This window comes from Borostomias antarcticus (genome assembly GCF_949987555.1).
Source record: "Borostomias antarcticus genome assembly, chromosome: 12".
Lineage (NCBI taxonomy): Eukaryota > Metazoa > Chordata > Actinopteri > Stomiiformes > Stomiidae > Borostomias > Borostomias antarcticus.
Genome location: NC_140245.1, coordinates 1243339 through 1261143, shown reverse-complemented (window position 1 = coordinate 1261143; position 17805 = coordinate 1243339). Strand labels below are relative to the sequence as shown.

Here is a 17805-nt window from a genome sequence, read left to right as displayed (position 1 = left end):
GAAATGGCTTCGAGGCGTCGATACCCAAGTTCTCGTTTGCCAAACGTCTATTTTGTATATAGGATGTCCTCGGTCTCCACAGCCCCCCGGTCCATCAGCAGGCCAGGGTCCCCCTCTCACAAACCCAACTCCCTTTCTAATGTCTGGATGTTCGCTGCGCCTCTGTTGCCGATTTTTCTTTTGATAACCGTTTCGTTTCGTCTTCTGTTTCGTTCGGTTTCGTGACAGACGGTGTGTGAATCTGTGCTGCGTAGCCACGCCTGCTACCGACGCGCTCTGGTTGGGAACTGGTTGAGCAACTAGGAAGTAAGGGGGTCCGTCTCACAAGCAGAAGTGAACAAAACGCCACGGGACACTTTCTTTAAAGCCCCGTTCTCTTGTCACTGCGTTTCCTCGTTTTTATCGTTGACATCCAAGCTGGTGTCCCCACCCTTCAGTTGAGGCCTAGAGACGAATAACCAAATATGTCCCTTTTGATTTTTTGGAGAGATCTTGATCAGTAACAGATGTACAGACCGTCCTAATCATGTTTTGTGCGAATGATACACATCACTTACAAATACACAATGTCTTTATGTAGTGATAATGATTTAACCCTCCTCTGATGTAAAGGTCAGAAGACATGATATTACAAAACAGTAACCCACCTGTAAATGTGATGCATATGGTTATTCATCTGTGGGCTTCAATTGTTCAATTGAACTGTACTGTATGTCGACCTACACTCCACATATCTGGGTGGTTTTATCCAACAAACCAACCAACAAACCAAATTAATAAGTTAACTCTGATATGATATACAGTACCCAAATAGCAAGCGGATCTGGGCCATATACAGGCCAGATCTGGCCCTTGTGGCTTAGTTCTGGCCCATATATGGCCCAGAATCATTACACATCCGCTTGCTATCTGGGTCTGTATACGGTCAACAGGAAGAGTGCATCTCTACGCCTTATCAGTTGTACAGGTTTCGTTGTCCGGTCGCTGTCCATCGTCCAGTCATTGTTCACAGTAATCAGGTCATTGATACAACAAAGGGTTGGACATAGTAATAGCTGTGGTCCATTGAGATAAAATGGCCGACACGCGGCCATCTTTGTAAAATGAAATGATAAAGATATCACTATTTACTTCTAGACCATGACGATAACTGTAACCCTGCTCGTAAGAAAATGCAAAAATAGTCCAAAATATTTTGTACATTTTATTTATGAATTCAAAATGGTCATGAAAAGAGAGAAAAAAAAGGACTTTTGTACGTATATATTTCTTCCCATTCACTGTACCCATCCCACTGTTGAGTCACAAATAAAATATGATGTGATTCCCACTTTGTCCCTGAGGTGAGGGGTCTGAGCCACAGCCAGGGGGGGGGGGGGGGGACTGAGTACCCAGGGCCCCAGTGGGGCGAGGGCCCTTGAAAATCCTGTAATTTGTTAGGATTGACAGGGCTGCCAAGCCTCACGCACTAGGACTATGACTGTGTCTGTGTATTGAGAGTCAATGAACCGGTGGAGGTTGATGTCAGGTTCAAAGGTCGCTCGGTTTAATCAAACAGGCCGTGTTGATCCCCTGGTCCTCTTACCGGAATATTTATCTCTGCAAGGTTTGGGAAATGTTCTACTGTAATGTGTTTGTCTACTCATGGTTTTCACACATATGGGACCAAAAAGCTCAAGCAATGCATCCATTTCAGGTTCTCATGAATGTAAATTATTACATATAACCCTTTATTAATACGATAATGTTACAAAAAAAAAACTTTATATATGGTGTATACCCAGATAGCAAGCGGATCTGGGCCATATACAGGCCAGATCTGGCCCTTGTGGCTTAGTTCCGGCCCATATATGGCCCAGAATCATTACACATCCGCTTGTTATCTGGGTATTAATATGAATATTGTGATATAACACATTATTATTAATGAACAGCCTCAAAGCATAAGTGATATACAGTGCAGTGATCATGGAAGCGTGTGTAACCGTGAGTTACCGTGTCCTTGTGAGTCGCAGGTAGTGGTAACGAGTGATTGGTTAAGCCGTCAAAACCTGTTGAAGAACACGTTGAAGTCGTTGGCGCCTGACTTATTATTACAATTATGCTGCAGTTCGTCCGATATATCTTCCACTCACAACTCGCTATTTTGGCTTCGGCGAGGGAGACCGTCCCTGGCTGACCACTGAGCCGACGGCCTCCACGCTATCGATCAGGGTTTGTTTACATTGACAGCCAGGGGAGATGAGCACACAGTGCTGTCTCTCTCCTCAGTGTGTCTCTCCTCAGTCAATCCCTGTCCACAGTCATGAATCATGCGTCCACACCGAGGACCCTGGGTACTGCCTGCTGTCTGCTCTGGGCCTCTGCGTTCCTAATACTGATGAGGTAAGAAATACTAAGAATACTCCTTAATAAGGTAAGAAATACTAAGAATACTCCTTGATAAGGTAAGAAATACTAAGATTACTCCTTGATAAGGTAAGAAATACTAAGAATACTCCTTGATAAGGTAAGAAATACTAAGAATACTCCTTGATAAGGTAAGAAATACTAAGAATACTCCTTGATAAGGTAAGAAATACTAAGATTACTCCTTGATAAGGTAAGAAATACTAAGAATACTCCTTGATAAGGTAAGAAATACTAAGAATACTCCTTGATAAGGTAAGAAATACTAAGAATACTCCTTGATAAAGTAAGAAATACTAAGAATACTCGACTTGTGTGTGTTGGACGCGGTAGATGGTGAGTGTCTGTTTTCGGACAAGGCTTCAAGTCTTTTATATAGCAGTTAACAGACTGTGTATTACTGTGAGATCAGAGTTCACTAGCAGTCAAAGACTTCAAACTTCAACCTGATTTGACTAAAAGCCATGACAGGAACTATCAGCTCTGGACTGGCTGTTAAGTTAACTCTAAAACTGACTGGGGATCAGTGTGTGTCTGTGTGTGTAAATTATTTCTTGTGTAATAGTTTGAGCCAGAATATTTTTATGATCTCTCCAAAATGCAGTTTCTTGAGTTGAATCTTAATCGTAATCCCACATGTTACAGTGACGTTGCCATAGAGACCGCCGGTGGTGATGTCATAGTGCAGCCGGTTGACTGTGTCCAATCAGAGTGGACGCCCTGGTCGAGCTGTGACGTCTGTCAGAAGAAGAGGGTCAGTCTGATGATGATGTTCACCAGCTGGTTGGAGAACGCTATATACTGCACCACGCTGTTTTATTACCGACGATACACTCTCATGTCCGTGGGTAATCCACTTTACCTGGAGGAGTAGCTAACCTTGGCACAGGAATGTGAAAACACCCTCTTAATATAATAACATGAGAGTACATTCTGGGATGATATGATTCTAATGTGATAGAGGCTACTCTACATTCTGATCACGAATTGAATGATGCTGCTGATACCTTCAGCGAGAGTTTACAGAAAGCAATTTCTTACCTAAATGGTCTTGTTATTGCTTTCATATCCCCTCTTTCTTTCTCACTCTCTCGCTCTCTCTCTCACACACACACACTCTCACGCTCTCTCTTTCTCATTCACTCTCTCTCCCTCTCTCTCCCCCCACCCTTCCCTCTCTCCCTTCCTCTCCCTCTCTCCCTCTCTCTCTCTCCCCCCACCCTTCTCTCTCTCCCTCCCTCTCTCTCTCTCTCTCTCCCTCCTTCTGCCTCTCTCCCTCCCTCTCTCACTCTCTACCCCTTCTTTCTCTTACTCTCTCTCTTTCTCTATCTCCCCCCTTTCTCTCTTTCCCTCTCTCCCTCCCTCTCTCTCCCCCCACCCTTCTCTCTCTCTCTCCCTTACTCTCTCTCCCTCCTCCTTCTTTCTCTTACTCCCTCTCTCTCTATCCCCCCCCCTTTCTCTCTCTTTCCCTCTCTCCCTCCCTCTCTCTCCCCCCACCCTTCTCCCCTCACTCTCTCCCTCTCCAGTATCGCTATGCTAATCTCGTCCAGCCCTCCATGTTCGGGGGGGAGGCGTGTCTGGTCCAGGGCAGGGAGGAGGAGTCCTGCTCCCCCCCTAGCCGCTACGCCTGTGACAGCGTCCCTGGGTGCGAGGGCTTCCAGTGCGCCGTCACAGGTACCCGCCCCCTCACTGACCGCCTGAACCCCCGTCCCGCTGTGAGAACACCGCTGAGGCCCATCCAGGGCTTCTAGAGATCAGGGCTGGATCCTAAACAGACGTACGATGCGATAAATGACCTTGACCTGCAACTCTCCGTTCAGTCGATAGTTGAATCTTAGTCGCTTGTTTTAGAAAGGAGGTGCACTTGTGAGTTCTGGTGAGTACTGTAGTACATTGGCTTTCCCTATGTTAAATGCAATTATTGAAAGTTGCTTTGGATGAAAGTGTCTGCTAAATGACTGTAATGTAATGTAATGTAATGTAATTGTAATGTAATGTAATGTAATGTGATTGTAATGTAATGTGATTGTAATGTAATTGTAATGTAATCCGTGCTCTGGGGAGCCCACCCACAGAGACCCCCCAGGTAAACGTGGCGCCTGGCGCTCTGCTGTTCCCCCCCCCCAGGGCGCTGCGTACCCAGAAGCCTCCTCTGCAACGGGGACGACGACTGTGGGGACCGGTCAGACGAGAGGGGCTGCGTGAGAGTGAAGACCTGCAGGGTGACGGCCGAGGAGTACTGGGGCATCGAGAGCCTGGCCAAGGGGTGGGGCAGGAGTACTGGGGCATCGAGAGCCTGGCCAAGGGGTGGGGCAGGAGTACTGGGGCATCAAGAGCCTGGCCAAGGGGTGGGGCAGGAGTACTGGGGCATCAAGAGCCTGGCCAAGGGGTGGGGCAGGAGTACTGGGGCATCGAGAGCCTGGCCAAGGGGTGGGGCAGGAATACTGGGGCAGTACTGGCCAAGGGGTGGGGCAGGAGTACTGGGGCATCGAGAGCCTGGCCAAGGGGTGGGGCAGGAGTACTGGGGCATCGAGAGCCTGGCCAAGGGGTGGGGCAGGAGTACTGGGGCATCGAGAGCCTGGCCAAGGGGTGGGGCAGGAGTACTGGGGCATTGAGAGCCTGGCCAAGGGGGGGCAGGAGTACTGGGGCAGTACTGGCCAAGGGGTGGGGCAGGAGTACTGGGGCATCGAGAGCCTGGCCAAGGGGTGGGGCAGGAGTACTGGGGTATAGAGAGCCTGGCCAAGGGGGGGGGCAGGAGTACTGGGGCATCGAGAGCCTGGCCAAGGGGTGGGGCAGGAGTACTGGGGCATCGAGAGCCTGGCCAAGGGGTGGGGCAGGAGTACTGGGGCATCAAGAGCCTGGCCAAGGGGTGGGGCAGGAGTACTGGGGTATAGAGAGCCTGGCCAAGGGGTGGGGCAGGAATACTGGGGCAGTACTGGCCAAGGGGTGGGGCAGGAGTACTGGGGTATAGAGAGCCTGGCCAAGGGGTGGGGGGGCAGCGGATGGGTCGACTGACCGGCTACTGATGGTTCTCAACGTGGGTAACTCTGCCTTTTCTCTCATCACACACTCTCTCTCTCTGTCTCTCTCTTTCTGTCTCTATCATTCTCTCTCTGTCTCTCTCTCTATCTTTCTCTCTCTTTTTTTCTCTGTCTCTCTGTCGGTCTCTCTTCATCTCTCTCTCTGTCTCTCTCTCTTTCTCTGTCTGTCTCTCTCTCCGTCTCTTTCTCTGTATCTCTTTCTCTCTCTCTCTCTCCGTCTCTCTCTCTCTCTTTCTCTTTCTGTCTCTCTCTCCGTCTCTCTCTCTCTCTCTCTCTCTCCTCAGGATCAACATCTTGACCAGTGACCTGGAGGGGGAGGTGCTGGACCACAGATACTACGCAGGCAGCTGTCAGCCTCACTACATCGAAGGCCTGGCCTTCAGGAAGCCCTACAACCTGCAGCAGTACACCATGGAGGTAGAGACACCGCTAAAGGAACATTTCACCCAAAACAAGGGTCCAATCAGTCTGTGCAGTGTTTCTGACCCTGTATGGTTAGTCTGTTGAGTCTACACTGCGTGTGTCTGTAGGTTAATCTGTCCTGAACGCCTGGAGAGGGTGCTTAACACGTAGTATTCAACGTTGGTCAGACTGCAGTTCGGGAACAGAGAAATAAAAATGCATTTGACTAATTTTGAATTCTACGGCCTGACAGACGAAGGGCTCGTACGACTTTTCGCTGACGTCTTTCGAGAGCTACTCCGACTACATGGCGCACGTCTCCACAGAGCGCTCCTCCCAAACCTCGGTGAACTTTGGTTTCGCCCTACCGGGCGTGGCCGAATTCAGCTTCAGCTACTCCGACTCCAGATACAGCAAGTCGGTGAAGAAGATTCGCCAGGCCTCGGGGAAGGTAGGCGCTTGTTTTGGTCTCAGACCACCATCATGACCAAACCAGCCCAGCTGGACTTAAAACATTTAACATGTACTGGTACTCAACTAACCAGTCCAGTTGGATTGAACATGTAATCACCTACTGTACTGCACAGGGTAGCTCAGTTGGTAGAGCGGGTAGTTCAATGATGGAAGGGTCAGCGGTTCGAATCCCAGCTCCAACTGTCTACATGTCGAAGTGTCCTTGAGCAAGACACCTAACAGAAATTGCTCCCAATGAGCAGGTTAGCACCTTGCATGGCAGCTACCGCCATTGGTGTGAATGGGTGAATGAGAGGCCATTGTAAAGCGCTTTGAGTGCCGCTAAGGTGGAAAAGGGGCTATATAAGTGCAGTCCATTTACCATTTGTAATTGACACTTCCTCCCATCATTGTCAATCATATGAGCTATATTACAATGAAGGTAGGTCGGTACTTTTTTTTCTACCGCAGGAAGGAAATTGCACAGGATACCATGTTTCAATCCACGGTGGTTGATTTTCCAGAATCATGTTGCATTCTGGTCCTGAAGTAAAGCGAAGGAAAAGCGAATGGATCTTGGAAAGAAAAGAGAAGAATAAAATAAAATGACCCTCCCTCCCCCCCGTAGAAAAGCAGCTTTGTGAGGGCGAAGGCGGAGCTACAGCTGGCCAGGTACGCCCTGAAGCCCGACGACCTGGTGTTGAACCCGGAGTTCGCTCGCCGTCTGCGCTCGCTGCCCCAAGCCTACGTCTACGGGGAGTACCGGCAGATCTTCCGCGACTACGGGACCCACTACATAACCGAGGCGGCGCTGGGCGGGGACTACGAACACACCGTCATCCTGAACAAGGACAAGCTGGAGAAGTCAGGTGACAGTCGGACGCTCGCATTCATATGGCGCTGACACTAGGGGGCAGGATACTACAGTATTTGCATCACAAACGGAGGAATCTCATAGACGAATTAAGGGGAGAAAAGGTATAAGAGATTGTATTGTAATTTCAGGGTTTGGAGGCAGGTCTTTAAACCTTAAGATATGAATTAGGTCTAGAACTTTATTAGTAGCCGGTGATGCTAGCGATTGCAACTGATGATTTGAAAGTAATTGAGGGGCGTTTGATTTGTTTGTTTCATTGCACTGGGTGAGATAAACCAAGCGAACCCCAAGTGTTTAACAGCATTTGTAAAGCAGTATTTGATCCAGGTCTGAGGTGACGATCGTCTCTTCTTTCTTGTGTGTATTTACAGGTTATTCTCTTCTTTCTTGTGTGTATTTACAGGTTATTCTCTTCTTTCTTGTGTGTATTTACAGGTTATTCTCTTCTTTCTTGTGTGTATTTACAGGTTATTCTCTTCTTTCTTGTGTGTATTTACAGGTTATTCTCTCGACAACTATAAGAACTGTTTGCAGGTCGGCCTTAAAGCCGGCGTCAACGTCAAAAGTGTTTATGTGTCTGGGGGTGTGGAGGCAGGGGGCTGTGACGGGGCTCTGAATGAGATGGGAGGTGAGTGGACATGGTCTGGTCTGGTCTGGTCTAGTCTGGTCTGGTCTGGTCTGGTCTGGTCTGGTCTGATCTAGTCTGGTCTAGTCTAGTCTGGTCTGGTCTGGTCTGGTCTAGTCTAGTCTAGTCTAGTCTAGTCTAGTCTAGTCTGGTCTGGTCTGGTCTGGTCTGGTCTGGTCTGGTCTAGTATAGTCTGGTCTAGTCTGGTGTGGTCTGGTCTAGTCTAGTCTAGTCTAGTCTGGTCTGGTCTGGTCTGGTCTGGTCTGGTCTGGTCTGGTCTGGTCTAGTCTAGTCTAGTCTAGTCTAGTCTAGTCTGGTCTAGTCTGGTCTAGTCTGGTGTAGTCTGTTCTTGTCTGGTCTGAGCTGTTCTAGTCTAGTCTAGTCTAGTCTGGTCTGGTCTACTCAGGTCTGGTCTGGTCTGGCCTAGTCTGGTCTACTCTAGTCTGGTCTAGTTTGGCCTAGTCTGGGATAAACAGCCTGAGCTCACACAGTAAACACAAAAATCTAGGTAGTTCTCAGAGCTCTGGTCTCTCTCTCCCCCCCACCCCCCACGCCTCCTCCTAGACGACACAGTGAAAGGCAGCATGGTAGAGGACTTTGTGGCCGTGGTGAGAGGGGGCAGTAGTGAGTCCATCTCCGCCCTGGCGGCCAAGAAGCTGCCCACGCCGCAGTTGATGGCCCTGTGGGGCGACTCAGTACGCTACAACCCAGAATTCATCAGGAGCACGGTGGGACCTCATCACGCCGTCTCTCTCTCTGTCTGTCTGTCTGTCTGTCTCTTTCTCTCTCTGTCTCTCTATCTCTCTCTGTCTCTCTTTATATATCTCTCTCTGTCTCCATCTCTCTCTCTCTGGCTCTGTCTATTTCTCTGGCTCTCTCTGTCTCTCTTTATATATCTCTGTCTCTATCTCTCTGTCTCTCTCTCTGTCTCTATCTCTGTCTCTCTCCCTCTCTATCTCTGTCTCTCTCTCCTATGTCTTGCTCACCTCATCCTTTCTCTTTCTGCCATTCTGATTTCACCTCATCCTCCTCTTTCCTTGTTTGACCTCTACAGAGTAACACTAGTCAGACTCCAGGCCTTAATGTCGTTGTTGTTGTTGCTGCGGTAGATGCGGCTGCTGTATGACCTGGTGACCTCCAGGGACTTTGTGAATGCCGGCATCCTGAGGAGGAACCTGAAGAGGGCGCTGGCGGAGCACCTGGCGGAGTCCAGCCCCTGTCGCTGCTCCCCCTGCCACAACAACGGAGTGGCCGTCCTCAAAGGTCAGAGGTCACTCTTCAGGTGGTGATGATGATGATGGTGGTGATGATGACGAAGATGATGATGATGGTGGTGGTGATGATGATGGTGGTGATGATAATAATGGTGGTGATGATGACGAGGATGATGATGATGGTGGTGATGAAGATGGTGACGATGACTACTCTCTTCCCATCAGGCACCAGGTGCGAGTGCGTGTGTCCGTCCGGCTACAGCGGGCGTGGCTGCGAGGTCACCCAGAGGCAAACAGGTCAGCCGCTTCTCGCGGTCGCCCGATCGCACGTCTAACTCGAAACCTTCACCACCTCCTCGTACTCTCTCTCTATTGGTGGACTGACATGTCACATGACCTTCTCCCGCGCAGGGATTGGCATAGACGGCGGCTGGAGCTGTTGGGGGGCGTGGTCTTCCTGTAGCGGGGGTACGAGGACTCGGACACGCCAGTGTAACAACCCCGCGGCCAGCGACGACGGCATGGCCTGCTGGGGTCTGGGAGACGAGTCCACCAACTGCTGATGGACGAACACCGCCGAATCCATCCATCCATCCTTCTGTCGGCTTCAACCCCCCCATGCTGCTGAGAACAGCGCTCACCTGCTTGTAAAACCTACAGTAGTCTCTGGAAATAAAGATCTCAGCTGAAAAGCATCAAGTGTGTGGGATGTTTGTTTGTTACCTTCTCACTCTAAAAAATTAAGTTGTCGCTGATGTATTTTGCCTTGTGCGCACGCAAGAGACACCGTTAGACATTACATTACATTACAGTCATTTAGCAGACGCTTTTATCCAAAGCGACTAACAATAATTGCATTTAACGTAGGAAAAGCCAATGTACTACTACTTGCCAGAACTGACAAGTGCATCTCCTTTCTAAAACAAGTGACTAAGAGCAGAATCTAGTGCTGAAGGCAAAGTGCAAGAATAGCAATCTAAAGTACAGTGCAATACAATACAATAAGTGCTTAGGAGGGAGGATTGTTGAGGATTGATTTAGGGGGATATTTAAATGAATGCAGTAGCTACACAGTTTAGTATTTTATTAACGACATACAGCATAATTTTCACCATCAGAACCGTGTCCCTTCCTGTGGTTGACTGACAGGCGTTTCTCTTCGCCTCATTGGCCGAGAGGTGGCAGCCGATCGATCGAACGCCGTCCAATCAGCAGTGCTGCTGGGTCTGAGAGGAGGAGCCCAGGCAGGCCGCGCCTCCGTCCGGCGGGGGGTTGCTACAGGACCGCGTGCGACTCCGCCTCCCCGACTGACAGGATGTCCATGCCCCCCAGCAGCTCCAGGCCCCGTCCGTGGTGGAGCCTATCAGAGGGCGGGATGGCGCCGCTTAGCCAATCATATGCAGCGATCGTTCCATCAAAATGTCAGCCGGAACCCCCCACCCCCACACACACATAATATTACATGATTATGTCTTTAGTTGATAAATGATTATGTCTTTAGTTAGTAGATACATTTATTGTTATTTTATTATTATTACTATTGCACTGTTTTATATTATTATTACTTAGTGGACTTGGGATGTGTGCATTGGAGGACAAAGCAAAGTAAGAATGTCATTGTGTGATGTAACCACTGTGTCTAAACATGCACATGACAATAAAGTTCTTGAATCTTGAATTTAGACAGTGTGAAAGTCTCTGTATCTGTCTCAGTCGGACCCTGACTGGTTCTGAGTCAGTAATGTCTCAGTTGGACCCTGACTGGTTCTGAGTCGGTTATCAGTCTCAGTCGGACCCTGACTGGTCCTGAATCAGTAATGTCTCAGTTGGACCCTGACTGGTTCTGAGTCAGGTATCGGTCTCGGTTGGACCCTGACTGGTTCCGTGTCTGACCCCTCACCTTTCCGGAGCGTCTCCTGGCAGGCGTCTCCGCGGAAACCCTCCTTGCACACGCAGCGGCAGTCGCTCTGGCCGAGCGCAGGGACACCGTCGTGCCTGCAGGGGGCGCAGCGGCAGGAGCTGAACTCCAGCCGGTACTCGTCCCAGGACCTCCGGAGGTGGGCCAGCCTCGGACCCGCGTGGCCCGCCGCCGTGCTCTGACGCACCAGCTCGAAGATGGGCAGGGTCTGGGTGGGGGTTGGGGGGATGGGATCCAAAAAGCTTACCGTCAACCAGTTGACCTTATTGGCAACTCCAGGAAAACAGTCTCCGGACCCCTGTCTGAAGAGCTGTTTGAGCATGCCCTGTGACCTTTATCCATTTTTAAAAACATTTTTTATTGTATTTATTTGAATTTGGTTTTATAGCAGTGTTCATGCATTGGCTCTATTGTTGTACTCTTTTCTGTGTTAATTTGCTTGTTCACAGAAGAGACCTGAGTCTATAGACTTCAGAAGATACCTGAGTCTATAGACTTCAGAAGAGACCTGGGTCTATAGACTTCAGAAGAGACCTGAGTCTATAGACTTCAGAAGAGACCTAATCTATAGACTTCAGAAGAGACCTGGGTCTATAGACTTCAGAACAGATGGGTCTATAGACTTCAGAAGAGTCCTGAGTCTATAGACTTCAGAAGAGACCTGAGTCTATAGACTTCAGAAGAGACCTGGGTCTATAGACTTCAGAAGAGACCTGGGTCTATAGACTTCAGAAGAGTCCTGAGTCTATAGACTTCAGAAGAGACCTGGGTCTATAGACTTCAGAAGAGACCTGAGTCTATAGACTTCAGAAGAGACCTGCGTCTATAGACTTCAGAAGAGACCTGAGTCTATAGACTTCAGAAGAGACCTGAGTCTATAGACTTCAGAAGAGACCTGAGTCTATAGACTTCAGAAGAGACCTGAGTCTATAGACTTCAGAAGAGACCTGGGTCTATAGACTTCAGAACAGATGGGTCTATAGACTTCAGAACAGATGGGTCTATAGACTTCACAAGAGACCTGCGTCTATAGACTTCAGAACAGATGGGTCTATAGACTTCAGAAGAGACCTGAGTCTATAGACTTCAGAAGATACCTGAGTCTATAGACTTCAGAAGAGACCTGGGTCTATAGACTTCAGAAGAGACCTGGGTCTATAGACTTCAGAAGAGACCTGAGTCTATAGACTTCAGAAGAGACCTGGGTCTATAGACTTCAGAAGAGACCTGGGTCTATAGACTTCAGAAGAGACCTGAGTCTATAGACTTCAGAAGAGACCTGAGTCTATAGACTTCAGAAGAGACCTGGGTCTATAGACTTCAGAAGAGACCTGAGTCTATAGACTTCAGAAGATACCTGGGTCTATAGACTTCAGAAGAGACCTGGGTCTATAGACTTCAGAAGAGACCTGGGTCTATAGACTTCAGAAGAGACCTGAGTCTATAGACTTCAGAAGAGACCTGAGTCTATAGACTTCAGAAGAGACCTGGGTCTATAGACTTCAGAAGAAGAATAAAATCACTAGGGTGGTGAATAGAATCAGTAGTGGGTGGGGTGAGACCATGGGTGAGACCAGGGGTGAGACGTGGAGAGGGTGACACCAGGGAGAGAGCAAAGATTCGTACATCTCGTGTGTGTGTGTGTGTGTGTGTAACCACCTCAGAGTCGATGATTGTGGGGTTGTATTTGAGCATTGCGCCCCACTTCCTGTAGCTGTCTGGGTCCTGGACCACCATTACTCCCCCACTGCTTCCCGTTGTCCCCCCCTTCACCTGGCTGAGAACGTCCTTAACGGAGCTGTGACTGGATGTTTTCCCTGTGTTGGATTAAAAGATTAGGAATGAATCATCTGTCTGAACAGACATTACTACCAAATATATGTTGGTGTTTTTATTTTGATAGATGTTTTGAGCTAAAGACTACAATCCATACAGATACACACCTGTATCATCATCTTTAGTTTTCCTACAGTCTTCCTTTTTATCTTTGAACCCAACAGACACGGTTGAGGACAGAGGAATGCTTATCCCGATGGAATGACCAATGCATGAGCCAATTTCTGAAGCGCTGTGGTCTGTGGGAAAATTGGGAAAAACTTTATCAGAGGTCAAGCAAAGCGAAGATTATTACATTAGGCCAGGTGCAGGATACAAAATGTGAATCTAAATGGATTATACTGTAGCTCCTAACACTTGCTTACTGTAAATAAAGTGTTGGGAGGTATAATCCAGTGTGTGGATATCCTATCGCAGAGGTTAACTCTTGATAAACTCTTCAAATACATTCAACTTCCTACAGGTAGGACAATTTGAAAGCTCTTGGGATCATTTCAACATTGACCCAGCGATACTGTATCGTTGATGCTACAGTAGCCTACTACTAGAGATGTAAACATAAAAAATATTACCAGAGGCTGACATGGCAGTTTTGTTGACAACCGCCACGTACTCCAGTGTCCCTCCCAAGGTCCCTTGGGTGAGGTAGTGAGTTCCGTAGCTGTTGAGGAAGGTCGCGTACCGTCCGAAGTCGTACTGCTCGGGGAGATCCATGAGGTCTTCGTACATGCGTTCGCTGAGCACCAGTCCGCTGCTGCGCATCTTAAACTGGGCCGTCTGAACCCTGGACATCAGCCGGACGAACCCCAGGTCCTGCTCACCAAACCACACCGAACACACTGTCTGGGGCACATCTTAAGGCTTCTGGACACTGCCCCAACCAACGCCAACCGACGCTGGATAAGTGTGCCATGATTGTTGGTGACTGTTGGCGTCGGTTGGATGTATTTTGCTGCTGAATTTTAAACTTCAACTGAACTGAACAACAACTGACAACTTTAGAATGTTGGGTGTTGGGAGGTGGTTGGCCTGGTTGGGGCCGTGTGATAGACATGGCTCACTAATCGAGATTCGGTTTCCACAGCCTTCCTCTCCTTGTCCGCTGGCTTTCTTAAACAACAAAAACAGTCGTACAGTAGGCTACAATAGCTGTGAGAGGTTTAGGCCTATCCACTTACCTGGCCGGCATACTGTGTTACGTTGGTGATAAACTTGGCCTCATTACTTGCGCTCATTCCGAACGTAGAGACCGCCCCCACCGTCACTCCGAAGTTGCGAGATGTTTCCACCTGTCTTGCACGTAGAAACTTGTTGAGGTCTTCATAGTACTCTGTGGAATCCTCCGACGTAGCTTGGGCCTATTATACCACAACACAAAACACGCCTTTAGGCGGCAGGTAGCCTATAACGGTTAGGAGCACTGGGCCAATAACCGAAAGGTCGCTGGTTCACATGCCCAGGCAGAGTATGGGTGTGCCCTTGAGCAAGGCACTTAATCCTAATTGCTCCTGTACGTGTAGTGTCTGCTAAATAATTGTATGTCATTAATAGATCCAGTCAAACATGCAAGGCAGTACATTTGGCTTCTGGTAATGGACACACATGTACCATAAAGCGGTAAGTGAGGTAGTTGTAGGGTTTTCGGTAGTTTTTCTCGTCGTCGAGGTAACGCAGACTCTCACAGAAGGCGTCGTATGTGAGTTTCTTCCACTCTCCGTTGTAGACGTATTCACAGAGTCCGCCGTAGTAGTCGTGGTCGAGGACGTGGTCGGCGAAGTCTCCCGTCAAGACGTTAAAACTGAAAAAGACCCATCTCTCATTGTTATATTTATTCACATTTGAAACTGAACTAACGGTCATCCGAACTTCGATATTTCGCCTTCTCATGGGGAGAGCTTCAACGACAGCGGCCCAAGGACCGTTCGGACCACTCCAGACCACCTCCTTATTCAGTGTTATACGGTTAGTTCTGGTTCTTGATTCTGATTGGCTGGAAGCCGTGTTAAAATACTTTGTAACACACACCTGGGACCGCATATCATTCCATTTTCAGTATTAACGCGCCTCCCATTTGATCCAATGCATTGTAGTTGTTGTTGCTTGGCAACCCTTTCGTTAGGGGAACTATTTTGCGCGGCGGAATTGAGGGAATGATGCTTCGTTTTGAATAAATGTTAATATTTTACATTGCTGTGTGTTTATTTTACACTAATAGCTGTAGTAACCGTTGTATAAAAGCAATAAACCACTCGAGGCCGTGTGTTATAGTGATTTTATAACAGCTAGGGGGGTTTTAGGCACGACGCGAAACGCCCCCTAGCTGTTATAAAATCACTATAACACACGGCCTCGAGTGGTTTATTGCTTAATTGCACAATAGCCACCAGGAGGCGTCGTTGAGCAGCAAACTCAATTCGTCTGGCAGTAACTGCCTATTCTCCAATAGGGTCTGGCTGCAGACTTCAAACCTCCACCATGGGACCCTCCGGAAGCTCCACCACGGGACCCTCCGGCAAAAAACGGAAGCTCATATTCTTTGTATTATGTTGTGTATATTGTGTATTGTATATTGTGTAGGCTATATTGACATAGTCAATAAGCAAGACGAAGGCAACACATTATTATTGAAGTTGCTACTGGGAGTTAGGCCTATCTATACTGTGGATGCTTCCCTGCTGTGTCTGCTATGTGTTTTACCCCTGAGTAGCCAGTCCGGCTCCAGGGATGGGGGACAGTGAGGAACACTTGTCCTCTCTCTTCTTGGTCTCACACCCGTCCTCGTCGGTCCAGTCTCCACAGTCTCGATCGCCATTACAGACGAGCTCCCGGTCAACGCAACGGCCTGAGGACGGACAGACAAACTTCAGATTCAAAGACACACATGCAGAAATAGGCCTACGCACACACTCACACACACACACACACACACACACACACACACACACACACGCACAGCCACACACACACAAGGGCAGTGGTGTGATAAGAATGAGTAGATGTCGGTGAAGTGACTTACCTGAAGTTTTGCAGGTGAAACTTGTTTCCTCACAAAAGTCTGTCACCATGCACGGGTTCGTAGCTTTGGGACACACGTCTATGTCCCACTGTTTCTCAAGACAAGGCGTCCCGCCGAACTGAGACGGCGTCTCCAAGTATCGGAAACGATGCTAGTGTGGACAGACAGGGTCTGGTGAGACACGGAGACGCAGGGTCCTGTCTTTGTGCTGTCCCACCTCGTCCTGCGCCTGCTGTCTCCGTCAGTGTTATGCATCATTGACCAAAACAAATTTCTAGTAGGCTAGGCTACTATAAACTACATGGCAAATGAACAGATTCTGATTCTGATGCAGGAAGTCATAAAACTGTACACAATATCAAATTTACTGTAAATACAGAATCTTCTGAGATAGCATTGGTCAACTGATAGTAGTGACTAGTTAGTATTACGGCATAGAAGTTATGGCAACTGTATTCTTTAAAAAAAAAAAAAAACGGGTAAGTGTATTGTAAGAATATGGGGAGCATATTTTGATAACATCTTTATGTAGGCTAGCCTAGGTCCCTTCAGGAACCTTCTATCTCGATCGACCAAACATCTGTTTTAGGTAACGTGCATGTGGAAGACAAAATATATCAACATCTTTTCCGAGGGAGATAAACTTAATTCAAACTTGTTTGTTTCTACGTTCTATGTTGATTGAAGAACCGAGGTCAAGCAGGGAGAGGAGTGCTTACTGTACCTTCCTGGTTCTTACTGTACCTTTCTGGTTCTTACTGTACCTTTCTGGTTCTTACTGTACCTTCCTGGTTCTTACTGTACCGGTTCTTACTGTACCTTCCTGGTTCTTACTGTACCTTCCTGGTTCTTACTGTACCTTTCTGGTTCTTACTGTACCAGTTCTTACTGTACCTTCCTGGTTCTTACTGTACCGGTTCTTACTGTACCTTCCTGGTTCTTACTGTACCGGTTCTTACTGTACCTTCCTGGTTGTGCACGAGTCACAGGCGCTCCACGAGGACCACATCTTCATCTTACAGTCGATGGGGGCCGGCCTGTTCGTGGATCCGCCACTCACCATCATCTCTCTGGTCAGACACACGGCTACCGTTTCAGTCACAGCGGCCATGTTGGATTCTGTGGTGAACAACGGTACCATCGATATTCCAGCGTGAAGGAGAGGGAGAGCTACCTGTATCTGGACGCGCTCCAGGGGAAGAGATCTGTCGCCTCCACAGAGAATGAGCTGTTGAGAGAAGGAAGCAGGATGTAGGATATAAGGGTGCATATTAGTTTATGGTCCATATTAAAAATGAATGTCATCCTTGTTGAATGGATCCTCATGTGAAATGGTGTTTAGACGAGTGACGGTTGTCCCGGAGAGGCCTCATCGACCAGCAGGCTGCTGTGAATGTTTGATTGAGGGTAAACAGCCACGTTCAAACAGTTGAGAAATATGTTTCCTGTAATGATCCCGGTTAGAGACATTTTCAGTCTGGTCCAACACACACACACACACACACATTCTCTCTCTGTCTCTCTCTCTCTCTCTCTCTCTCTCTCTCTCTCTCTCTCACACACACACAGACACACACGTTCTCTCTCTCCTTCTCTCTCACTTACACACACACACACATATTCTCTCTCACACACACAAACACACACACACACTCTCTCTCCTCTCGCACACACATGCACACATTATGTCTCTCACTCGCACACACACACTCTCTCTCTCTCTCTCCTCTCACACACACATGCACATATTATGTCTCTCTCACACACACACACACACGCACACACACACACACACACGCACACACACACACACACACGTAGATTGGGAAGGAGCAGCCAGAGGTAGCTACAAGGCCAGGCAAACTATCTGCAGGTTATCATGTGTCTATATCAACATATGAATGAAGACCAAGTAGCAAAGTAGGCTGCAAACACTCACATCCTCTCTTTCATTGGGGTCATGGCTTCCATCTGGGAGGAATAGCTCTCATAGTGATTTTTGGCAAGGCGGCAT

At 48.3% G+C, this 17805-nt stretch overlaps 2 protein-coding genes across 2 annotated transcripts; one reads left to right on the top strand and one right to left on the bottom strand.

Annotated features, from left to right (window-relative positions):
* The first annotated feature begins 2206 nt into the window (after window positions 1-2206).
* On the top strand, window positions 2207-9710 carry c8b (complement component 8, beta polypeptide). Its single transcript, XM_084447451.1, has 12 exons — window positions 2207-2385; window positions 3055-3163; window positions 3936-4083; window positions 4537-4675; window positions 5735-5867; window positions 6106-6303; window positions 6934-7174; window positions 7682-7810; window positions 8372-8535; window positions 8917-9070; window positions 9247-9318; window positions 9433-9710. Exons 1-12 carry the CDS (start codon window positions 2306-2308, stop codon window positions 9582-9584), a joined length of 1719 nt encoding a protein of 572 aa, XP_084303577.1. The 5' UTR covers window positions 2207-2305; the 3' UTR covers window positions 9585-9710.
* A 380-nt stretch (window positions 9711-10090) lies between these two features.
* On the bottom strand, window positions 10091-17180 carry c8a (complement component 8, alpha polypeptide). The gene is made up of 11 exons (XM_084446618.1): window positions 16966-17180; window positions 16756-16861; window positions 15792-15942; window positions 15473-15617; window positions 14384-14573; window positions 13954-14133; window positions 13348-13588; window positions 12883-13014; window positions 12599-12756; window positions 10922-11147; window positions 10091-10381 (listed from the first exon to the last, which is right to left on the bottom strand). Exons 1-11 carry the CDS (start codon window positions 17115-17117, stop codon window positions 10230-10232), a joined length of 1833 nt encoding a protein of 610 aa, XP_084302744.1. The 5' UTR covers window positions 17118-17180; the 3' UTR covers window positions 10091-10229.
* Between the last annotated feature and the right edge of the window lie 625 nt (window positions 17181-17805).

Coding starts and splice junctions, on each gene's coding strand:
- c8b (XM_084447451.1), top strand. CDS start 2,306: ATGAATCATGCGTCCACACCGAGGACCCTGGGTACTGCCTGCTGTCTG. Junction 2,386..3,054: donor GCGTTCCTAATACTGATGAG/GTAAGAAATACT, acceptor CACATGTTACAG/TGACGTTGCCATAGAGACCG. Junction 9,319..9,432: donor GGTCACCCAGAGGCAAACAG/GTCAGCCGCTTC, acceptor TCTCCCGCGCAG/GGATTGGCATAGACGGCGGC.
- c8a (XM_084446618.1), bottom strand. CDS start 17,117: ATGAGGATCCATTCAACAAGGATGACATTCATTTTTAATATGGACCAT. Junction 16,862..16,965: donor TGGAGCGCGTCCAGATACAG/GTAGCTCTCCCT, acceptor GTGTCTGACCAG/AGAGATGATGGTGAGTGGCG. Junction 13,015..13,347: donor AACTGCCATGTCAGCCTCTG/GTAATATTTTTT, acceptor ATTTTCCCACAG/ACCACAGCGCTTCAGAAATT.